Source organism: Lepus europaeus, chromosome 9 (assembly GCF_033115175.1).
Source record: "Lepus europaeus isolate LE1 chromosome 9, mLepTim1.pri, whole genome shotgun sequence".
In the NCBI taxonomy this organism is placed as follows: domain Eukaryota; kingdom Metazoa; phylum Chordata; class Mammalia; order Lagomorpha; family Leporidae; genus Lepus; species Lepus europaeus.
The window spans coordinates 22,953,804-22,968,642 of NC_084835.1; the positions used below are offsets into that span (position 1 = coordinate 22,953,804).

At 51.8% G+C, this 14,839-nt stretch overlaps 1 protein-coding gene across 8 annotated transcripts in view; it reads left to right on the forward strand.

Annotated features, from left to right (window-relative positions):
* FBXW12 (F-box and WD repeat domain containing 12) overlaps nt 1-6,579 on the forward strand; it is an 83,111-nt gene extending 76,532 nt beyond the window's left edge. For 7 of the 8 annotated variants that reach the window (XM_062200755.1, XM_062200759.1, XM_062200760.1 and 4 more), the window contains one exon: nt 5,992-6,579. In XM_062200755.1, coding sequence (XP_062056739.1) covers nt 5,992-6,094 — 103 coding nt within the window. In that variant the 3' untranslated portion in view covers nt 6,095-6,579. The remainder of the gene's footprint in view (nt 1-5,991) is intronic. The other variant, XM_062200758.1, reaches the window with a different exon arrangement.
* The last annotated feature ends 8,260 nt before the right edge of the window (nt 6,580-14,839 follow it).

A 14,839-nucleotide genomic window follows, 5' to 3' on the forward strand; every position in this document is an offset into this window, starting at 1 on the left:
ATTTGTATGTCTTTGGAAAAATATTCAGGTCCTTCATCAACTTTTTAAAAAATTGAGTTATTTGTTTGCTATTAAGTTCCCCATATATCTTGTGTACTAACCCATTCTCGGATATAGGATTTGTGAGTGTTTTCTCCCAATCTGTGGGTCATCTTTACTCTGATTGTGTACTTGGTTGTGTAGAAGTTTTCTTAGCTTGATAGGCTCTCACTTATCTATCTTTGTTGCCTGTGCTTTTTGGGTCAGGCCCAAAAAATCATTGTTGAGGTCAGTGTTGTGGAGATTCGCCCCTTTTTTTTAGTAGTTCAGTTTCAGGTCTTAGACTGAGTCTTTAATTCACTTGGAGTTAACTTTTGTGTATGGTATAAGGTAAGGGTCCACTTCTGTTTTTCATTTAATATCAGGTTTCACCAACACTATTTATTGAAGAGACTGTTATTTCCCCATTGTATGTTCTTGACACCTTTGTGGTAAACCAGTTGACTAAAAATGTATGGGTTTATTTCTAGGCTATTCTATACCATTGGTTGATTTGTCTGGGTTTTATGCCAGTAACATGCTATTTGATTACTGTAAGATATTTTCAAAACTGGTATTGTGTTGCTCTCAGCTTTGTTCTTTTCTTTCAAGATTGTTAGGACTACTTGGGATCTTTGGTGGCTGCATACTAAATTTAGGGTGGTTCTCTATTACAGTGAAAAATGGCATTAATTTTTTTAAAGATTGATTTATTTGAAACTCAGAGTTAGGAGGGGAGGCAGAGAGGGGAGAGAAGGAGAGGTCTTTGATCCACAGATTCACTCCCCAGTTGGCAGCAATGGCCAGAGCCGAGCCAATCCACAGCCAGGAGCCTCGTCCTGGTCTCCCACGTGGATGCAGGGGCCCAAACACTTGGGCCATCTTCTGCTTTCCCAGGCCATAGCAGAGAGCTGGATCAGAAGTGGAGCAGCCAGGACTTGAACTGGAACCCATAGGATCCTGGCACTGCAGTCAGGGGCTTAATCTATGCCACAGCACTGGGCTCTACATGTTATATTTTCTATCTTTACTTCCAACCTACTTAGTAAATTTGAAGAAGTTTTTGTTTTTGTTTTGCGGTTAATTGAAGTGAGTTTCTTGTAGACAGAATGTAGTTGGCTCATGATTTTTATCCACCATGCCAATCTGTTTTTATATATATATAATAGTGTATATTATATATAATACTATATATTATATAATATATATTATGTAGTTATAAATATAAATATATAATATAATATGGAATGTTCAAATCAGATTAACATTCATCACTTGAAATAAATATTCTGACTGTGAAGATATATAAAACTCTTTTAGCTATTTTGAAATATAGCACATGCTACTTTTTAAAGATTTGAAAAGTAGAGATTGAGATCAATTTTGGTTCACTCCCCAAATGGCCACCAACAGTTGGGGCTGGGCCAGCCTGGAAGCCAGGAGCCAGAAGCCAGAAGCTTTTTCCGGGTCTCCCGTTTGGGTATAGGAGCCTCAGGACTTGGGCCATCTTCCATTGGTTTCCCAGGCACATGAGCAGCCAGGACTCAAACCAGTGCCCACATAGGATACCAGCACTGCAGGCTGGGGCTTTAACCTGTACGCCACAGCGCCAGCCCCACCGTAAGCTATTTTTAACTAGTCGTCATGCTGTGTAGTAGATCACTGACCAGCATCTCCTTTCCCTGTCTACTCCTCTCCAGCTTCATCCCATCTCTGCTATGAGCTAACTTTTAAAAAGTACACATAAAGATCCTAAGGTACTTGTCTCTCTCTGCCTGGCTTATTTTTCAACTGATATCCTCTAGGCTGGTCCATGTTCTCTCAAAGAACAGAATGTCCTGTTTTAAGCCTGAATAGTGTTGCGCTGTGTCTACATAAAGATCCACTTATCCGCTGATAGGTACTTGGGTTTATTCCGTATCCTTGCCACCATGAATAATGCTGAAATGAATACAGGAATGCAGATGTCTTCTTGGCATACTGACCTCAATGCCACTGGTTGTGTATCTAGATCATATGGTAATTCTTAAAAAATTTTATTTATTTCAAAGACTGATATCTTCCATCTGCTGGTTTACTCCCTAAAGAGCTGCAACAGTCAGGGCTGTGCCACACCAAAGCTAGGAGCTTCATTCCTGTCTCCCACACGGGTGCAGGGGCTCAGGTACTTGGACAGTCTACTGCTGCTTTCCCAGATGCATTAGTAGGGAGCTGGATTGGAAGTGGAGCAGCCAGGACTCGAACCGGCACCCATACGGAAGGCCAGCATCGTCGGATGTGGCTTCACCCACTATATCACAATGCTGGACACTATTTTGAGTTTTGGAGGAGCCTCCATGCTATCTTCAAAGTGACTGAATTAACTTACAGTACTATCAGCCATAAAGAAGGGGCCGGCACTGTGGCGTAGCGGGTAAAAGCCACCAACTGCAGTGCCTGCATCCTATATGGGCACCGGTTGAAGACCCAGCTGCTGGACTTCCAAACCAGCTCTCTGCTATGGCCTGAGAAAGCAGTGTAAGATGGCCCAAATCCTTGGGCCCCTGCACCTGCATGGGAGACCAGGAAGAAGCTCCTGGCTTCGGATCAGCGCGGCTCCGGCCATTGTGCCCAATTAGGGAGTGAACCAGCTGATGAAAGACCTCTCTCTCCGCCTCTAACTCTGCCTTTCAAATAAAATAGATCTTTAAAAAATGAACAAATTTTCCCCTTTTCTCATATCCTCACCAATACTTGTAATCTTCATTTTATAAAAAAATGTGAGGGAGAAAGCACCTGTCTACCGGCTGACTCCCCAAATGCCTGCTGGGGCTGGGCCAAGCCAAAGCCAGGAGCTCAATCGGGTCTCCCACATGGCTGGCAGGGACCCAACCCCTTGAGCCATCGCCTGTGGCCTCTCAAGGTGCACATTGGCAGGAAGCTGGATTAGCAGAGGAGCCAGGACATACATGAGGCACTCGAGTATGAGATGCAGGTGTCCCGCGTGGTCAGATGCCTACCAGTCTTTGATCATTTTGGTCTGAGGCAGTTTCTCACAGTTGTTGGTTTAATTTGAAAGGCAGAGAGTGAGCTCCCATCTGATAGTTCAGTCTCCAGATACCTGCAACAGCAGGAGCTGGGCCAGCGCAAAGCTGGGATCAGGAAGCTTCATCCAGGGTCTCCAGTGGCAGCCCCAAGGCTAGGAATTAGGCCCAGTAGTTGGATAGGGGACAGGGTGCCCTAACCACCAGGCTCAATGCCTGCCTCTCATTGTGGTTTTACTCATTTCTCTGCTATGTGATGTTGAGCATTTTTTTCAAACATCAAGTGGCCATTTTTATTTCTCTTTGAGAAGTAGCTCTTCAGGTCGTTTGCCCACTTTCTCTGAGTGATTTGTTGTGAGTTCCTTGTGTATTTTAAATATTACCCTTACCTGATGTATAGTTTAGATCTTCTCCCAGGCTGAGGCTTGTCTCTTCACTCAGCTGTTTGCTTTGATATGAAGAAATTCCTTAGTTTGATACAATCCTATTTGTCTATTTTTGCTTTTGTGTCCTGTGTCTTCAGAATCTGAGAAGTGACTGGCAGACAAACATCTGGGCGCTTTCTCTCTGTATTTTATTCTAGTGGCTCTAGGGTTTCAGGCCTCGAGTGTAAGTCTTCAACCGCTTTTGAATTGAGTCTGATATAAGGAGTGAGAAAAGGGTCTCCATTCTTGTGCATGTGGACATCCAGTCTTCCAAGACTATTTATTGAAGACTTTATCCTTCCTCGTTAGTATATTCTTGGCCACTTTCTATCCTAGTCCATTGGACAATATGTCTGTTTTATGCCAATATAGTGGTTTTTTGTTTTTATTGATTTGAAAGAGTTAAAAAGAGTAGAGGCAGAGAAAGAGGTCTTCGATCTGCTGGGTCACTCCCCAGGTGGCCACAATGGCCGGAGCTGTGCCAATCCAAAGCGAGGAGATTGTGCCAGGTCTTCCAAGCGGGTGCAGGGTTCCAGAGCCTGCAGTAGTAGGCCATCTTCTGCTTTCCCAGGCCATAACAGAGAGCTGGATCAGAAGTGGAGCAGCTGAGACTTGAACTGGTGCCTCTATGGGATGCTGGCACTGTAGGCAGCAGCTTTACCCACTGTGCCAGCCCCAATATACTGGTGTTTTGATGATTATAACTTTAAAATATATTTTGAAATCTAGTATTGTGATGCTGCTTCTAGCTTTGTTTTGTTCAAGATGGCTTTGCTACTTCAAATCTTTCAATAGATGTAAACCTTTATTCTCTCAGCATTTGGAAAATGTGCCACTTTTTTATGACTTCCACAGTGTCTGATTAGAAATCCATTGTCCAGGGGCCGGCACCTGGCTCACCTGCGGCGCCTGCATCCTATATGGGCGCCAGGTTCTAGTCCCGGTTGCTCTTCTTCCAGGCCAGCTCTCTGCTGTGGCTGGGAGGGCAATGGAAGATGGCCCAAGTGCTTGGGCCTTGCACCTGCATGAGGAGGCACCTGGCTCCTGGCTTCAGATTGGCGCAGCACTGGCCGTAGAGGCCATTAGGGGAGTGAACCAATGGAAGGAAGACCTTTCTCTCTTTCTCACTGTCTGTAACTCTACCTGTCAAATTAAAAAAAAAAAAAAAGAAAGAAAGAAATCCATTGTCATTCAAACATGTTCCTTTATAGAGTGTGTGTCATTTTCTCTAGTCAGTTTCAAGTTATTTAATCTTTGGTTTTTGGAACTCTTAGGTCTGGTTTGAACTAGAGTGTAACCTGTGCAGCCTTAGAAAGGTGGCATCTGCAGATCTACCAATTCGGAAAGCTTCTGGCTACCCCTCGCCTCTGGGTTGCCTGATGGGGTGAGGGGGCTCCACACCCACTCATCTATAGTGCAGAGGAAAACAAGGTCCGTGGGGAAGGGGAAAGGGGTGCCACATTTGCTCAGGGTAACGCAAGGCAGATATGGTCAACAGTGCCCTGCTCTGCCCCCTGGTAGAGACGGTAGAGGTACCACATGACTAATCCAGAATGAGGAGGGCCGACAGAACCTGCTCCATCTCCCCTGTGTCCACTGCAGGGGAAATGTGGTTTGATACTCACTTGAGTAGAGGATGTATTATCAACAAGCAGAATTCTACACTAAACTAAGAATCCCCCCCCTCCCCAAATAATGAGCCAGATAATCTGCCCCATCGGAGATACTAGGTCTTTGGGCAGAAACCTATCGGAGCAATTGGGATTGCTATTCCTACAAATGATAATCTGGATAATGCTACCAGATCTGTGGAGGTATACATTTTTACTTGTTTTTAGAGGTTTATTGTTTTTAAAGGCTTACTTGAAAGTGTAACAGAGACAGATCTTCCACCTACTGGTTCACTCCCCCACATGGCTGCAGTGACTGGGCTGGGCCAGTCCAAAGCCAGGAGCTTCTTCCAGGAGCCAGGAGGTCTCCCACATAGGTGCAGAGGCCCAAGGACTCTGGCCATCCTCTGTAGCTTTGCCAGGTACATAGGCAGGGAGCTGGATCAGAAATGAAGCAGCCAGGATTTCAATTGGTGCCTATGTGGGATGCTGGCATTGCAGACTGTGGCTTAACCCACTGTACCACAGAACCAGGCCCATCTACAGGACTTTGACAAAATGTAAGAAGATGGTTACCAGAACAATTGTGGGAATAGTATTTAGATTTTTACCAGGTTCCAATTTCATATCAACAATGGATATGGTGCTTGTTATAGTACCATAGCAGGTTAAGCCTCTACCCACAATGCTGGCATCCCATATTGGTGCTGGTTTGAGTCTCAGCTGCTCCACTTTCAATATAACTCCCTGCTACTGGCCTGGGAGAAGCAGCAAGGTAGCCCAAGTGCTTCAGATCCTGCACCCCCATGGGAGACTCTTCCTCTACCACTGCCTTTCAAATAAAAAAATCTTGAACAAAACAGTGTACCAACTTCCCCTTTGTCCACTGACATTCTTGTTTTTCTCTGTTGGCAGCTATGTCTCCAATGCAGTATGTGATAACGCGAGCATAGTACGCGTCGTGTCGAGAATTCGTAACTCCAGCATTCTGGTGATGTACACTTTGAAAGGAAGTTAACCTTTACCATCCCCCTTAATGTAGTAAAGATGAGTCTATTTGCAAGTCAAGAATGTTTATTTTAGTGATGCAAAGTGGCGATTTAACTTTGTGAAGTGAGTGGGGCACTGTGACTGAGTCTTTGGACAGGCCTTATCCAGAGTGTGTATAGCAACATAACTTAGTCCTGGCCATCAAGGTGAAGTGCTCGACTCAGCATCCCAGGAAAGTGGCCTTGGAGTGGCATGGAGAAGGTATTCTGGCCAGGCTCTCAAAGTGCCCATCATCCCCTACTATTGGGGAAAACCTCAAATATAACCAAGAGCAGAGCAAGCAGCTGCGTGTAAGGATGGTAGAGGGCAGGCTGGGTGGAGCAGGCATCCCATCAGGCTTTCTAAACAGCACGGGGCACAGCACCGTTGGTCACATGTCTGGTGTTTCAGAAATGGTCTGCGTGGCTAAGTCGGTGAGAGGGGAAGACAGGGTGGGACGGCCTGGAGGGTTCAATCCTGCAGACAAGGGCGGGTATTAAACATAATGTCAAGTATTTAACATAATCTAAATGCAGTGGTAACACTTGGAGGATTTTGAGTTTTGTTTGGAAAAAGTATTTTTTAGACTTAATTTTTTTTAAAGATTTATTTATTTGAAAGTCAGTTACAGAGTGGTAGAGAAGGTGAAAGGGGGATTTTCCATCCTCTGGTTCACTCCCCAGTTGTCCTCAACAGCTGGAGTTCTGCCGATTGGAAGCCAGGAGCTTCCTCTGGCTCTTCCCACGTGGGTGCAGGTGCCCAAGGACTTGAGCCATCTTCTACTGCTTTCTGAGGCCACAGCAGAGAGCTGGATGGGAAGTGGAGCAACCGGGTCTTGAACCAGCATCCATATGGGATGCCGGCGCTTCAGGCCAGGGCGTTAACCTGCTGTGCCACAGCGCCAGCCCCAACATTTTTTCTTAAAGATTTGTTTCTTTGAAAGGCAAAGTTATGGGGCCTTCAGTGTCGGCATCCATATGGGTGCCGGTTTGAGTCCCAGCTGCTCCACCTCTGACCCAGCTCTCTTCTATGGCCTGGGAAAGCAGAAGATGGCCCAAATTCTTGGGAGCCTACACCTGTGTGGGAGATCGAGAAAAAGCTCCTGGCTTCATATCAGTGCAACTCCAGTCGTTGCAGCCATCTGGGGAGTGAACTAGTGGATGGAAGACCCACCCACCCCTGCTCTGCCTCTGCCTCTCTGTAACCCTGCCTTTCAATCAAATCTTTAAAAACAAGCAGTGAGCGTCTTCCATCCATTGGTTCACTCCCCAAATGGCTTCAACATCCAGGTGTGCATATGGGAACCCTGTGTTGGAGAGGCACAACCTGCCGCACCATGGGGATGGCCCTGAGACCGATGATTTTATAAGATCCTCCCCATGGTAGTTTGGAAAGCAGAGAGCCAGTTGAGCCGTGTTCTGTCATGAGACAGCAGATTCTAAAGGTGACGTGTGGTCACTAGAGACCAAGGAAATGAGAGGAGGAAACACTTGAATCATATAGAGAGAAAGTAGGTTGCCAAAGAAAACAAAGACCTAGGCCCCCAGGAGGCTCGGCGACTGCCAAGTAAGGTGCAGGGGTAGGGGAGCCTGGCCAGTGAGCTCCTGGGGGGTGGCTCTGCCACAGCAGCTGCAGGCAGGACTCGAAGCTCAGTCTACAGCAGGCCAGTTTTTCGGTTGATAATTGAGTAATGGGATAAATATCCAAATGGTCCTTGGCAGAAAACAGGTTCCCCACCGTGGTAGAAGGGGCTAAAAGCCAACCGCTGTGAGACTTGTTTTCCAGAAACGTGGGCCCACGTGTAGAGAGAACCATGTACACGGTGCCTCAACACTGTTCAGAAATACAAGCTGAAACTTCCGCAGGGCTGGAGTAGAAGAATCTGAGTTGGAGAATGAAAATAGAAACCCAGAGAAGTCAACAAGCGCTGAAGTCAGTCCTACTCCTAGAGTTCTAAAGGACTGGGGCTGGAGCGGTAGTTGAGGGCTGAGCCTCCACCTGCTGCATCAGCATCCCATATGGGCACCGGTTCGAGTCATGGCCGCTCTTATCAGCCAGTGCTCTGCCATAGCCTGGGAAAGCAGTGGAAGATGCCACAAGTGCTTGGGCCCCTGCACCAGCATGGGGCAACCGAAGAACGTCCAGGCTCCTGGCTTCGGAACGGCCCAGCTCCGGCCATTGTAGCCATTTGAGGAGTGACCCTGCGGATGGAAGACCCCTCTCCCTCTTTATAATTCTACCTCTCAAATAAAATATTTTTAAAAAAACTTACACAACAGAATTTTTAAAGGCTGTGATAGAAGGTGGGGCCTCTCCCAAGTTGGAGACCAGGGACGTGGAGACCCAAGACCTCAGAAGAGTGATTCCTGGTAGGTGAAGTGAGGGGAAATCCGCCTGTGAGAGAAGGAGGGGTGGGGGGAACTGTGTCCTCCATTTCAGGGACAGGTGCAGCAGAGTGGGCTCACCCCACAGAACCCTTAACAATTCTCTGGTGGAATGGACAGCACAGATGTCACCCCCCCATCTCAGTAATTAGAGAAAGGTTTAATAAAGGGACCATTGCTGGCGCCGCGGCTCAATAAGCTAATCCTCCGCCTAGCGGCGCCGGCACACCGGGTTCTAGTCCTGGTCTGGGCACCGGATTCTGTCCCGGTTGCCCTTCTCCCAGGCCAGCTCTCTGCTGTGGCCAGGGAGTACAGTGGAGGATGGCCCAAGTGCTTGGGCCCTGCACCCCATGGGAGACCAGGAGAAGCACCTGGCTCCTGCTATCGGATCAGCACGGTGCGCCGGCCGCGGCGGCCATTGGAGGGTGAACCAACGGCAAAGGAAGACCTTTCTCTCTCTCTCTCTCTCTGTCCACTCTGCCTGTCAAAAAAAATAAAGGGACCATTACAACTTGGGGCAGGATTTAAAAAAGTAGATGGATTTGGGATAAAAACCTGAGAAGCCACAGAAAAATAAGCCTAGTGTGATCTTAGCTCCTCCTCCTTGGGGACATGCATCTGTCCCACACCGCTATGTCCACCCACTTCTGCCTTGTCCATGCAGACCCAAGCCTGATCCTGTTCTTCCTTGGGAAGATAGACCATGGTAGACCCCACCCCGTGGAAACTAGTGAGCTCTGTCTCCCCCACCCCCACCGGCAAGGATGGCAACTCTGCTAGCGAGGCAGGCTGCTGGAGGGTGACAGCACGGAGCTGGCACTGGGACAGGGGACAGAGTCCTGCCTTCTGCTCTGCAGTTCCCTGCTACGAGGGCCTGAGCTCGGAGCCACTGCTTCCAAGTAGAAACTGAGCACCGACACCACCACTAAGGCTATTTCCTCTACCAGACATTGCATTTGGGGATGGCTTTGAAAATACATACGGATTTGATGGACATTCTTTTCAGTGAAATTTCTCAGAGGCATCCTCCTCCTCCATCCCCACCCTTGCTCCAGGAAAGCCGATGTGGACACACGGGTACCTGCTGTCGACACCCGGGAGCTCGAACTGCAGCAGCCCCTCGGATAGCTGGTTTGCACGTTACGATTTCAGTTACCATCAATGGTACATCAGAAATATAAGATGGAAAATTCCAAAAATAAACCTAAGTTTTAAAGTGTGTGGTGACCCACGTACCTGGATGACATCTCCACTACTGTCCAGTGAATCAGCCCGCCGGCCGGCATGCCCACATTTTACCCTACACACCTGTCACTTGGGGTCAGGTCACCAGTCATGGTATCCGAGTGCTTGCATTCAATGCATACTCAGTAAGATCCCAGAAACACACAAGTAGCGGCAGTTTGGATATGCCGGAGAAGAGCCATGAAGGGCTTCTCTAAGAACCTGGAGGTGACCCTGGGCATGGGAGGAAGAGGCGGGAATCTGTCGTGGGCTAGATAGCAGGGAGGGGCAGGTGACAGGGAAGGGACTTGCTGTCTCTACCCCTGGTGCTGCTGTTGAACTGCATTCCCAAGCCCAGCTCAGGGGGAAGAGGCTCTTGGGGCAGAGGCCCTTCTGGGCAGTAATGGTGGGGACCCAGGCCCAGCAGGAGCCCATGCCTGGGGCTCCCAGCCCACACTCCTGCCATGGGCTCACATGGCCATCTACCCCGGTAGAGGCTGGGCAGCATGTGCACGGTCCTCTCCTCCAGGAACGGCGAGGAGCAAACGGCCACCCACTTGCTGCTCTCCAGGGTCAGGCCTGGCCACTAGGGCAAGGAGGCCAGCTCTTTCCTGCAGCTCACAAGCCTGGAGGGGCACCAGGGCCTTCCCCTGCAGAGACAGCTTTCACAGGAGGCCTCTGCTGGGAAGACGGCTCAGGAAAGAGGCGACCGGCACGGAGCAGGGTCCTTGTTTGTGAGCTCCAAGTGCACAGCGCTTTCCCACCACAAGGCCTGCCCCCGGGGCCCTGGACAAGCAGCAGCCTGGGGGTCCAGCCACATCTTGGCCTCCTGCATCTCTGGGGGGGTCCAGGCCTGGCCCTGGCTGAATTCCTCCACCATACACTGTAGTGAAGGACGTCTCCCGCGGCCCACTCTCCTCACCCCCCAGCCTCCCACCTGGCCCCACACCGTGCAGACAGACTGTATGGCACTTTCCACAGGGTGTAGGGAGATCCTGGGCACCCAGTCCTCTCTAGCCCTGCGACCTTGAGCGACAGCACCTGCCAGGGGCCTCACAGGCAGCAGGTGCTCAGGCTCCACTCAATGCTTGCCACCTGGCCCCACCCTGTAGAAGCCGACCTCTGCCTTTCAGGGCAGAGGTCAGGGGTGGGGCTGTGCAGAGTTCAAGGTTGTGAGAGGGAGGAGAGGCCAGGGGTACATTTCTAACCAGTGTCCTCCCTGGGTCCCCCCACCACCACCAAAAGCCACGGCCCCTGTGCTCCCCGCTCCTCCCCAGGCCTGAGAACCGCTCTGTCCCCACCCCTGGGTGGCATTCCTGATGGCCCCTGCTCTATAAGCAGCCCCCTTGGCAACACCTCTTCTGGGTCCATCTTCTCTGTCAGTTACCTGCCAGGAGCCAGATGGATCCACACTTAAACATTTCCTCACTCAATCCTGCCCGGTACAGCTCAGGATCCAACCCTGCGACCCAGGGTGGCTCCTGGCACCTGCTTCCCAACATCTCCACCCTCTCCTCTGGGGCCCAGACAGCCACCTGAGGGGTCACCAGCCCTCCCAGAGCAAGGCTCCAGCCCTGAGAGGGGTAGTCTGGGGGTAGGGGCTGTCTAGGGTTCCCTGTGGCAGCCCTGTTGTCAGATTCCAGGCACCCGCACATCAGCAAGCTACAGCTCCTGGCTTCTCACAGGCACAGGCCACACAGCAGTCAGGGGCTGTGGGACCACACTGCCGCCCTCTTTGCGGCTGAGAGGGGACAGAGGCTCTGCAGCCGGGAAGCCTCTGGCTGACCGCTCCCCTTCCTGTCCTGACCACACTCCAGTAACCAATCACCCCCTCCTATTTTAATTCCCTCCCTTCCTTCTGCTTGCCGGTCTCCCACTGCTGTTCCAGCTCTGTGCCTGCACATAGCTCACTCTCCAGCAGGAAGTCGTGTAGGAGACAAGGCGGGACGACCCGCGTGATCCTCACACCCCGAAAGCCCGCCGCACCTGTGGCGCGTACAGCCACACTGTGGCCGGAAGAGGGCGCTGCGCCCCCATCCAACCTGGTGCATGCGCGAGCAGCCGTACCCGCCCTTCCTCCACCCGCGCGGGCGCCCGTCTTAGCCAGATTACCAGCACTCAAATGAAACCCCAACACTGCGGTCGTGGAATGAATTCCCTTTCCAACATCATCCTTCTCTTAAATTTCGGTAAACAGTTGAGGCTGGATAAACCATCATCCTTAACTAAGTTTTTTTTTTTAATATGGAGTTAGCATTTAATTGTTTTTAATTTGAATGGCAGCGATAAGAGAGAGAGAGATCTCCCATCTATTGGTTCATTTCCCAAATGGCTGCAACAGCCAGGACCAAAGCTAGGAGCCTAGAATTCAATCTGGGTCTCCCGCGTGGGTGGCAGGGATCCAACTGAGTCATCACCACAGCCTCCCAGGCTGCACATTAGCAAAAAACAAAAAACAAAAACCACCCCCCCCCCCCATAAGGGGAGCCAGGAATCCAAACCAGGCACTCCCAATATGGAGAGCAGGAATCCCAAGTGGCGTTTTAAGGGCTTCAGCAAACACCAAACACCTGGTCCAGGGCAGACAGATATGCAGGACCGGTGTTCCGTTGTAACAGGTAAAGCTGCCGCCTGCAATGTAGGCATCCTATATGGGCAGTGGTTCAAGTCCCAGCTGCTCCACTTCTGATCCAGCTCTCTGCTATGGCCTGGGGAAAGCACTGGGAGATGGCCCAAGTCCTTAAGGCCCTGCACTCGCCTGGGAGACCCAGAAGCAACTCCTGGCTCCGGATCAGCGCAGCTCTAGCTATTGTGGCCTCTTGGGGAGTGAGCCCGCAGATGGAAGACCTCTCTCTGCTTCTGCCTTTCTGTAATTCTACCCGTCAAATAAATAGAAAAGAAAAGAAAAAGAAAGCAGCAGCAGATGGCCCAAGGGCTTGGTTAGACCCGGATGTAGCTTCTGGCTCCCAAACAGGCCCAGCTCTGGGATTGAACCAGTAAATCAAAGATCTAACTTTGCACGCATGAAACATTGCCAGTCAGCTAAACCAGGTGGCTTGCGGTCCGTGTTGGTTCTTTAACGTGTTGTCCCTAAGGGAGCCTGATAGGTGACCCACAAGCAGCAGCGGCCATGGGTGCTCAGCAGAAAAGCCCAGAGGCACTAGGCCCAGCCTGTGGCCCCCTGCGCCACTATGGCCCCCTGCCAGGCCTGGCCAGTCGATGCAGCGTCCTTCTGCCCAGCACATACCAGCACCAATTCAGCTGCCGCACCATTAGCATGATTCTTTCCACATCGGAAAATTAACAGAAACAAAACTGGATCCTCTACCCCAGGATACAAGTTGGTGAAAGCCCTTTGAAAAAAGCAGACCACTCTCCGAGTTCCTTCCGGAGCCCCCGGTGGTAACGAGAAACAAAGGAGCTTTGTGTGCAGGTGCGCAGACAACAGAGCAGGGACAGCACACCTGATGGTTGTGTATCGCGATGCCATCGAGCCGCTCTATGAATGTCCTGCACAGGACAGACGTGGCCAGGGCCCAATCACTTAGACCTATTGGGGTGGGAATCCCCACTCTGCACTACCTGAGGAAGCACTTAGAATTCCCTATCCTATACAACTTTTCTCTTTGCAGTAACAGTACCCCATGGGGGCCAGGACGTGAAAGTGAGGGACCTCCCAGTGTGTCTGGTACACACCCCTCCCGGTGCTCACGCCAGGCTGCCAGGCTCATAGGTACGTGACCGGCTCCGCCCCCCCAGACCTCGCCAGGCACGCGGGGACGTGACCGGCTCCCCCACCCTCCCTGCCCTCGCCTGCTCATTACAGACCTCCTCAAACCTGCAGACGACTCAGCCTGGAACAGAGGTGGCGCTGCCCAAGGCTGCCTCTCTTACCTGCCCCAAGTCCGCTCCCACCTGAGCTCCCCATCAGCCCTGCTCCCCGAGACTGTCTAGAAACGGGGGTGGTAACCATGACGAGCGAGTGGGAGGAAACACCCACGCTCGACAGCAGAGTTCGCGGGTCCAACTCGCAGCGCCGGCTCCTGGCTCCAGCTTCCTGCTAAAGCCGACCCCGGGAGGCGGCAGCTGTGGCTTATGTAATCAGGTGCCGCTCCCCACGAGGCAGACCGCGTGGGCGTTCCCAGCTGCTGCAGATATTTGGGGAGTAAACAAGTAGATGGAAGATGCCTGTGTGTCTCAAAAAAAGAAGAAAAGATAAAAGCCAAAGCTGAGTGACAGGGAAGACCTGGCCGGGCACCTTTTGAAGGCCTGAGATCCCCATGCTCCCAGACGACAGCCCCGCCTGCTGAGTGACTGTCCCCACCGTGGGCGGGAACGGGGAGGGAGGGGCATCGAAGCCAGCGCAGAGGACGGCAGCTCTGGCTGCCCCGGCGCCCCAGGGGCAGGTTCTGCTGAGGGCCTAACTTGGGGTCCCGTGGTGGCAGGAAAGACGACTCCTCCTGGAACCCCACCTGCCTCTGTCTCTTCACACTCAACGAAGACCCAGAGGGCCACAGGGGGCTCGGGGTCGCCGGGTTAAGGAGAAGCCGAGGGTGACTGTCCGCTGTCTGCCTCCTGCTGGCATGGGGTGGGCTCAGCCAAGGGGACGTCCAGCCCTGGCCCTCCTGACCCTGCCAGCCAGAGACCTGAGCCCCAGCTGAGGACATTCTCCCGCTACAGAGCCGGAGAAACCACTCAAGGCAGCCTTCCTGCAGGCCGGTGGCGGGCTAGGAGCCCCGCCCCCAGGTGCCCTGACTGGGGAGCCAACACAGGAACAAGTCCAGAAATGGCCACGGAGGAGGGTCCCTGCCACCTCCCCCCGTCCCACTCTGCCAGGAACCAGCTCCACGGATGAAGTCAGACTACCCAAACTGCAGGCTCGGCAGCCGCCCCCCCCGGAAGAGGCGGAGCCCCCTCGCCAACCCGGGCAGGGATGGGGTCTCACTCCCTCCACAGCAGCTCTGACCCCGGCAGGCCATGCTGCCCAGGAGCACCCAGTCCACCGCACAGTCTGGGGCCTCAAGTGGGGGCCATGGGTGCAGACTGCACTCCACCTCCCCGGGGCCCGGCAGCCCAGCCACAGCCTCACCGTCGGGCAGCGGCCGGCCCACACATCGGACTCCACG